This window comes from Gekko japonicus, unplaced genomic scaffold (assembly GCF_001447785.1).
Source record: "Gekko japonicus isolate JY-2015 unplaced genomic scaffold, Gekko_japonicus_V1.1 scaffold528, whole genome shotgun sequence".
NCBI lineage: Eukaryota > Metazoa > Chordata > Lepidosauria > Squamata > Gekkonidae > Gekko > Gekko japonicus.
In genome coordinates this window covers 643,640-653,413 of record NW_015170290.1, presented here as the reverse complement: position 1 = coordinate 653,413, position 9,774 = coordinate 643,640, and the positions used below count along the sequence as shown (strand labels likewise).

General features: G+C 44.7%; 1 protein-coding gene across 1 annotated transcript in view; it reads right to left on the bottom strand.

The window, feature by feature from the left end:
• The window catches only part of LOC107116036 (protocadherin-15-like), a 456,694-nt gene that overhangs the window by 259,492 nt on the left and 187,428 nt on the right, over positions 1-9,774 (bottom strand). Inside the window, exons 9-10 of the mRNA XM_015417887.1 lie at positions 8,203-8,335; positions 2,344-2,423 (exon numbers count right to left, since the gene is read on the bottom strand). Coding sequence (XP_015273373.1) covers positions 2,344-2,423; positions 8,203-8,335 — 213 coding nt within the window. The remainder of the gene's footprint in view (positions 1-2,343; positions 2,424-8,202; positions 8,336-9,774) is intronic.

The window sequence follows — 9,774 nt, the reverse complement described above, 5'->3', positions numbered from 1 at the left end:
CGCTTTCAGCACAGGCTGAACATGGTCCCTTCTAGAGAGACCCATTAACAGCCTGGCCGCAGCATTCTGCACCAGCTGCAGCCTCCGGATCTGCGACAAAGGCAGCCCCATGTAGAGAGCATTACAGTGGTCTAGCCTCGAGGTGACCGTCGCATGGATTCGCCCGCCGAAGATGGAAAAAGGCGGACTTGACAGTGGCTGCCACCTGGGCCTCCATCGTTAAGGCAGAGTCCAGGTGGACCCCCAAACTCCAAACTCCCGATGTAGGCACCAAAGGCACCCCATCGAAGGTCGGGAGAGGAAACCCCACTCCTGTCCCGGTCTGACTCAGGCCCAGGACCTCCGTCTTCGCCGGGTTTAGTTTCAATCGACTCAGTCGGAGCCAACCAGCCACGGCCTCAAGTGCCCGATATAGGTCATCGGGGCCCGAGCCCGATCGGCCGCCCAACATCAGATAGAGCTGGGTGTCATCTGCATATTGGTGACACCCCAGCCCATAACTCTGGATAATCTGGGCAAGGGGGCGCATATAGATGTTAAATAGCATCGGGGACAGCACAGCCCCCTGTGGCACCCCACACTCAATGGGGTACCTGCGGGAGCGCCGGTCCCCGAAAGCCACCCTTTGTCCCCGACCTTGCAGAGGAAAGAGGCAAACCATTGAAGGGCAAGCCCCTGAATCCCTACGTCGGCAAGGCGATGGGTCAACAATTGGTGGTCGACAGTGTCAAACGCTGCCGACAGATCTAGCAACACCAGTGCGGCCACACCGCCTTGATCCAGATGTCTCCGGAGATCGTCAGTTAGAGCGACCAAAACCGTCTCGGTCCCGTGACCTGGGCGGAAGCCGGACTGGTGAGGATCTAAGACTGAGACTGAGTTCAGAAAACATTAGAGAGCAGGGTGGAACAGGGCCTACAGGCCAGAGCAGGACTGTTCCACCACAGTCCCAATTAGGATATGGACCAAAGTACAAGAGGAGGAGACGTTTCAGCCTTCTGCTTGGCACTATTTTCCTGGCATAAAACTAAGGCTGCCAAGTCCCCCCGGGGGGCAGGGAAACCCCCGCCGCAGAGGCCCATTCCCCGGCGGTGGCGGATCGGGCCCCGGGGAGAACCCCGCCCCGATGTGTGCGTCACCAGGAAGTGACGTTAGGATGCCGAGCATGTTGGGGGCGGGGCCACAACCATCGGAGGGAAAACTCTATGGTTTTCCCTCCAAGGGTCGTGGCCCCGCCCCCAGTGTCCCCGGCGTCCTAACGTCACTCCCGGGTGACGTGCGTGCGGCGTGTGCGTGCTTCACGCGTGCTCCAGTCACCACCCGGGAGTCCCCCGCTGCGGCAACTGCAACAACTTGGCAACCCTACATAAAACTGCCCAGGGGGGTTATTTGTCCTATTGAGTGGCTGTGCGTATACTTCAGGAACTCCTCAACTGGCTTCTGCAAGAGTTTACTATTCAGCTACTAACACTTTTCCTTTCCTATTGAAACAAGGAAATAGGAGTGAATGGGACAGAAAGTGGGCGGAGAATAATTGTCTCAACTGGGAGAACTATAGTATCTGTTTTGAAAATTAAACACGATAGATTACTTTGTCATTCTTTGTTTATAATATCTGGTCTCTTATACCAGTTTTCGCGGTGACAAATAAATGCAGATTTTTGCTTAACTGCTCTTGAGGTATGAGAACATAATGATAAGCCTTGCCGTACTTTTCCCATTTTATTTCAAAAGAAAAGTCCTCAATTTATCCTTCCTTTCCCCTTTACTATAATTAATATTCAGGCAAATAATAGCTTTGCAAATGACAGTTTCTTAAAAGGAAAGAAGGTGTGCACTATTTCTGGGACATGTGCTTTCAATGTTCTATGACTTTTTTTTATACTAATTAAGGTGGCATCAATTTAGGATACAGCTAAAAGCTTTCTTGGTTAGTAATGCCTGGAATGTCTGGTGGTGAATTCAAACAATGACCCTAAAAGGCCTCCCTTTAATGAAAAGGGAAATACATTTTATTTTCAGGACAAGGAATTGTAAGTTTGAAAAATGTTACTTGTCATTAGCAGAAAGCTGGCAAGTCTAAAGGCTTCTAATTAATCCCAGGTCACTCTTATAATGGACATTTCCATCTCAGTGGGTTTTACCTAGTCAGACATTTAAAATAAATAAATGGCCTTGGGTGTACAATTTCAAAGTTCAGTACCATTCACAGAAGTCTCATTAGTGTCTGAGAGCTCAACTACAAACAGCTGAACAGTTCTGATTAGAAGCTGCCTTATTTGCACACAATCTGCATATTCAATTGAAAGTCAGAAATACAGTCATATGCATTGTACTACTTACGTTCGAGAAAGGTTAAATACTTGCTGGGGATCTCCATTCTGGATGACATACGTTATAGGGTCACCCTCTCGATCAGTTGCCTTCAGAAGAATAACACAAACCAGTGTCATGCTCTAGATTGTTACAGCCTCTCTTTTTATTATCAGGATGGGGGGGGGATCAATTGTGATGGACAGCACATTTTAAATGCTAATCAGCTCATTCATAACAATTAAAGATGTGACAGCTTTGACTCTAGATCAGCTGATAGTATATGTTTCATCCCCTCCAGAGAATGGCTGTATTTTGGCTGCATGGAGAGTGTGCTCTCATGAGCATGATAATTGCTTATTGGAATTTCAGGAAATTAGAATATTTGCATACTTAAGCTTTAATCAAGAATGACTGACAGAACATGAGGTAATACAGAGTCTTTCAGCAAGCGATTAAGTCTCCAGTTTATTTTCAAACTCACTCAGTAGGCATTATTTATAACGGTATATCTTAAAATAAGTACAATAGCAGTGTTTAAATCTTGCTCTCATTTTGGATGCTTCTTAAAATATGTGGTATTAAAAAAATCATATTGGACTATAATATACCTCAAAAGGATGAAGAAGTTACTGGAAAATGTAACTAATTAAATGGGATGTACTATCTGGAAACTGTTGGAAAAAATTATATAGGTTTTTAAAACATGGGGAACAATCCAGCCAAATTTAAGTATGTTTAAGTCCCTTTGATTTCAGTGGGAGAACTAAACATGTGCTTATGATTCTCCCATTGGAATAAAAAAATTGTAAAATGTTTAACTTTGTGTTCCTAGTAGTTTTCAGTGTGGTTCAAACATGACTATCTCAGCTCTACCATTAATAAATCATTAAATAAGGTTATTGCCTTCCTAAAACGTCTACACTGACAGATATCAAATTATTTTACAAAGTTATGAATGTATCAGACTCAGGGGTTTAAGTAGCTTAAAGTGACAGGCAGGTTGCAGCAACCAGAAAACTAGCAAGACATGCTGACTTCTTTCTATGGTACAAAAACTTACTTGGTCCTGTCTGTAACTCACAAGTGTACACCTGTGCTAGAACTGAACACTGCCATTCCTGTTTGCTGCTTGCTATTTAGACGTGCATCTTGCTTTCAATTTTTCTTCCTGATGAAGAGAATATGCATTACGTGGACTATAAATCACTGTTTGTACAGGATACTCTCCAAATGTAAAAAACCCCCACAAACATTCATTACAGGTATGATGAGGTTCTGCACTCCCTCCTCCCGCCACCTGGTTTAAACCGGGTGGCAGGAGAGGTCAGTCCGGCCAGGCTCACTGTGCGTGCAGGGAGCTCTGGTTTGCTCTTCTTGCTTTCTATGGTTGCTTCTGCATGGAGCTTTATGTAATGCATATCTTGTCAGCTTAGAGGGAACACTGGTGGGGAGTATTTTTTTTTACAAGTGGCATGAGATTAGTGATGGTCTCATATTGCTAGACTCATGCTGCTTGGGAAAAAATTAAAATGTGGGTGGGGGAGTGGCCTATGAAGGAAGGACAGGGACGGGCAGGAGGAAATCTAAGGTAATCTGTCACGGAGGAAGGGGTAAACACAAAGGCTGTAAAAATGATCATATTCTTATTAATTCTGTATGGCTCTTAGTATGAAAATGATAAACTGAACTTAATAAAGGTGCAAAAATAGAAGTCTCTGGCCTATTGAAATCGAAGGTGCTTGCTGGACACTACTGCACAGCTGGCATAGAGCAACTGCATTGTTTTTTTAAAAAAACTTTGGACATCACCCCCCCCCCCACATCACAAGTGCACTTCCGTTTTTTTACTGGTTTTGTTTTTTGTTTTTTTTTTTGGGGGGGAGGGGTTGGTAGCTGCAGAATGAATGCACTGGAGGAAATAGAATGCTGCATAAGGCGGGAATGGAGTCCGAAGTCAAGCTTAGAGGCTTACTGTTAGGAAAACCTGCAGGAAGATGTGCATGCATAAAAGGCCAGTGTCTTTTATATGCAACAGGTTCACCATATCCTGGCACCACCGTGATGGGGATAACCACCACTCTTTTAACATCTGCCTGCCAATAATCGGATAGCATCCCTAATAGGCATGTCTGAACACCTGCCAGTTCAGCTCACTTCCGGTTTGCCATCAGTGATCAGGCGATCAACTAACTGATGCACTGCTCAGTTGTTCTCAACCTGTTTGTGTGCACTGCAGGAACAGGCTACTTGCAGCCACCAGCAGCTGACTTGCTGCTAATGAGAGTTGGCTTCTGATCTCCTGGTGGGGAAATGTTGCTCTGTATCCAGCAACGTTTTTTAAGGGGCTATCAGGAGCCAACTCTCAGTTGATAAAGTCAGGTTCTTTTGATTTCTCACTAGAATCTTTTCTGCCTCCTATATTTGCTGAGATGCAATGAATTAGGTCAAGCTGATTCCCTTTCTTTCCCCTCCCCCCCCCCCATCCTAAGCAGTCAGTTTAGGCTGCAACGAAAATTGAGAAAAAAGCTCTTTTACCTCTTCCTAATGAAGAGATTAAAAGCACCACATCTGTCTCCATTCTTTTGCAATGCAGAAATCAAAATGCTTCAACACCTGTTAATTCAGCACCTAGCGTGGAGGGGATGGCAGAGCCCACTTCTGAAACATAACTGTGTATCTTTTTGTTGAGAGGATGGGGTGGATCCCCCATCAGCTTTGAGTCGAATTCTCACCAACAGGCACCTATAAACCTAGTGTCTGGCAGCTGTTCAAGTTGCTCAAAGCAATAAAAAAAATATCCCTTATCAGCTCACAGTTGAACAAGGTAAATTTGTCTGCCAAACTGGTTTGCTGAGAAATATCTGGCATCTTTAATCCCTGTGCTGATCAGAGTCAGTGGTAGTGACTAGTAGACCTAAAAGCATCGTATACATTTGCACCGCAATGCTAAGGACAACTGAAAAAGCACTTCCAAGTCCTGAAACAAGATTGACAAACCCTTGTAATAATCATTACATGGAAATCCCTTTTGGAAGTTACAGCTGAGAAGCAGAACAAAAGACTTATCTCTTAAAGCAGACCAAATCTCTCTAATAGTGAGACTAGCAACTCAGTGTATACTATGTGTATGTACTAGTGATACTGAAAGCTAGAGCCAGTATAATGTAGTGGGCTAGACTTTCATACCAGGACTGAAGAGACCAAGATGTAAATCCCCAGTTTGCTATGAAGCTCTCAAGCTAGCCAACCTCATGTGCTTGTAAGAATAACCAGAGAATAACTGGAGATTTGGGCTAGATTGTCACTAATAAGCAAATGATACTTAGCTCTATTCCAGTGAATCCCTGGGAGGCTGTGGAAACCATGAACCACTGTCTACAGGCAATTTGGGGATGGATGAAGTCTAATAACTGAACTTAATTGCACAAAATGGAGGTGCTACTGGTGGGAGGAAAAATAACTCAGGAACTGAGGTGTCTTCTGGTCTGAATGGGGTTGTACTTCCACAAAAAGGATCCAGTCCTTAGTTTGGGGGTGCTTCTGGACCTAGGGCTCCTATTGGATAAGCAGGTGGTGGTGGTGGCCAGGAGAGCTTTTTATCAGTTTTGGCAAGTGAGCCAGCTGCAGGCTGTCCTGGGCCAAAAATATCTTGCTGCACTGATGCATGCCCTGGTAACATCTAGAATGAACTACTGCAATGCAATTTACATGGGCCTGCCAACAAAGAGTGTTTGGAAGATACAACTGGAACAAAATGCTGCAGCCAGAATGCTGACTAGAGTGGGTTACACAGACTATATCATTCCAATCCTGTTCTACTTACACTGGCTCCCAATTTGCTTCCAGGCTCAATTCAAACCTTTATAAACACTCTAAGGGTCACCCAGGGCTTTTGTTCTGGGGGAGTGCACTGGACTGGAGTTTCGGAACCTCTTTGACAAAATTCTTTTAAAAATATTTAAAAGTTCATGAGTATTCAGTATACAGATTGAAAGCTTCATTTCCCTCTTGAGACTTCAGGGACATCCCCCCCCCCCCGCCCCAAAGTCCTGGGATCACCTATCCCTGTATGAACTATTCAACCATTAGAAGCCCCGATTTGGGTGGACCTATCATCTGAGGTTAGGTTGGTGGCAACCCAGTTCTCAGTTGTGGTGCCATAATTACAGAATTTGCTCCCTAGGGAGAATTGCTTGTCTCCTTCTATCATGGTCTTCCATCAGCAGGTGAACACTGCAATTTAATACTAAATAATAAATTTTAAAAATATTGTAATTTTATTGGGGACCTCAACTGGGTGAACAGATGGAAGGGAGAAACACGTACACTACCCAGAACTTTTTACAGGGTGAGATAAACAATGTGATAGATAGCTCAACAGCATAACAACTGTACTCTTCTCTCAGATCTATAGGACTTCCACTCAAAAACACTGAAGACTATTCATTATTCTAAATTCCTTTCTTACTGCTTTAACACAGCTACACATGAAGATCTAAAACATCTTTATCATAAAATTTGCTATGCTTAATAAATGAACATATTTCACATGAGACATTGCAGGCATATTCAGTCATTACGTTTTTGGTACTCTCACATTATTTACTGGTAAAGAGTCCTGTGCCCAGTCTTCTCAATGTACCGTTTTATGTTAACAGTGAAATGAGCAATTTCCAGCCTCAGTATACACAATAGCAAGCCCAGATTTGTTGTGAGCACACACTCATCCATGTCAAAACTTGAAAATGTATACGTTGCCCTATTCATACAAGATGCTGATTGTACCTATTGTGAGGATCACAGATAGTATGCTTTCCTACTACACAAAGTAGTAGTGGGCCTACCCTTGAGGCTGACCCAGAAACTCCAACTGGTACAGAATGCAGAGGTGTGGGTCCTTACAGGGACACTGTGCACAGCACATACCCACCCTGTGCTGTGTGAGCTGCACTGACGTCCGGTGTAGTACTGGCTGAGGTTCAAGGTTCTGGTATTGACTTTCAAGGCATTAAATGACCAGGGATGTATGCACCTTCAGGACTGCCTCTCTGCTCTGCTGATCAAAATCTATTGGCAGTCCCCGACCCGAGAGGCATCCAGCTGTCCTCAACCAGAGCCAGGGCCAGGGCTTTCTCTGCCCTGGCTCCAACCTGGTGGAATTCTCTGCCAAACAACATCCATGCCCTGAGGGACTTGTTACAGTTCCACAGAGCCTGCATGGCAGAGATGCTCTGCCAGGCATTTGGTTAAGGACAGCGATGGTTTCATCCTGGCACAATGTAAACCCCATGAGATAGCAGCATTACTGGGTTTTCTTGCACCATCTCCACTTGCTTTCTGTTTGTTACTGGTTTTAATCCGTTCTTAATTGATTATGTTGTACACTGCTCTGAGCCTGGCTTGCCAGGGGAGGGCAGTTGAAAAATCCAATTAAATAAATAAATAGTAACACCAAAAATGTAATGACTGAAAAGGATTGGTGTGGCAATGGTTTTCACTCTGTATTGCATGCAGAACCCTGGGTTTCATCAGAAGCTTGTTGGGGGGCCTCAATGAGAAGATATATAAGGGTGGGTGAGTCTTCCTGAAAGACAGCTTGTCCATCACTACTGTCCTCTGTAACGTGTAACCAGAGAAGGTTGGCAGTATTCTAATGTGCAGAGTTTGTTTGGCTGTCTCAGTGATGAGGTCCTAGAAACCTGGCTGGCATCTGATGTGTACTTGAAGTGTACTCTATAAGGCTCCTCACAATCCTCTGTGATGCACAGGGTTGGTGGCAACATACAAGGGGTTCTACAGACAAAGGAAGATGGAAAGAGTTCAGTGATCTTAAGCGTTCGTAAGCAAAAAGAGCTCTGTAAATGCTTACATTGAAGCATTCTGTACCTGCAAATTTAGCAAAATGGCACCAATTCTCATAGCCTCACTGATTTCGAGACTGTACATCAGCTGGGGGAAGCGAGGAGGGCTCTGATTGTTTGGAGGAAGGACCTCAATGTAAACGGTAGTGATGGAGCTCCTGGAATGACATGAAAGAACAAAACCCAGTCAAACACCATCTAGACGTGACTTTTTTTCACTAAACAATACCACATTACCCATTTTTCAATAAAATAAACATTCTGACCTCCTTGTGACAAGCAAGAATTCCAGTTCAGCAGCAAAAATGGGCCTCCTCCATTGACTTTTATACATTCACTCTAATCGTGTAAACCACTCTGTGTGAATTGATAGTGAAGAGAACAGAAATCCCTTGTTCATGCTGATTTCATGAAGTATATTGGTACTGTGGTTTGTTTTGCACTAGGATCTGGGAGTCACAGGCAAGCTGTGGAGTCCTGTGAGCAAAAATTCTACTTTGTGAGCTACTGGCATTAATGTTGTGAGTGAGTTATTTGGCTACTACATAAATTGGTTTGCTCTGGATCCATCCTTCCTGAGACAAGACAAAACTGTGTGAGCCAGAGGCTCAAAAATAGAGCTAGCTCACACTAACTCAGCTTAGAGGGAACACTGGTCACAGGTTCAGATCCCCTCTCTGCCATGGAAGCCTGCTGGGTGACTTTGGGCCATTAATCTTCTTTCAGTCTAACCTTTCACTGCAGTTCCATGTTCTTTGTGCTAATAATCCCAGTTTCTTATTGTTTCAACCCATGTCCTCTGTCTGTTCAGAGGGAGGGAGGGAGGGAGGGAGGAGGGGAGAGAAAGTACACACAAACTTGCACCACCAAATGACCATCTCTAGCTTGCTTCTAGCCACTTGCTGCCTACACTGTCAGATCCTCCTGACCTGCTACCACAGCAACCCAAAACAAAATCTGAATGGTTGTGGTACAGTTTTAGTGGTGTCCATGCATGCCAACCTCCATAACTGGGGAGGGGAAGGGAGGGGAGAGTATACTGTTTGAAGACTGATTGCTGTCAGAGTTACAATTAACACAGTGCAACCTATAAAGTGATAAAAACACTCCCCATAGGTATTATTATCTATATACTAATAGCCAAGCATCCCCTCTCTGTGCGGATCGCTAAATCAGCGCTCCGGGGGCGCATGGGGGGGAAAGAGATTATCCTGCACACGTCAGTTACTTCCTAGGTGTGCAGAAAAATCTAAAAACTTTAAAATATAGAGAGGGGAGTTAAAAAACAGCCAAAAAGTAAAACAGAGTTCACTGCGGCTGCGTAGAAAACGCTTATCAGGGCAGAGGGGGAGGAGCCTTCTCTCCCCGTCCCTCTCTCTCCTATTGATCTGATAGCATTGAGTCCTCCCCATGGCCACGCCCCCTCCACCGATCGTTCAAGCCTCCAACAGACATGTTGCGATTTAAAGCAAACTGCAGCAGCTCTCAGCTCTTTTCACTGGGCAGCTCCTTCCACTTTGCAAGAAGGAAGCACACATACACCCCACCCTCGGGGAAACTGGAGCAGGGGAGAGAAGTTCCCAGTGCTTCCGCTCTT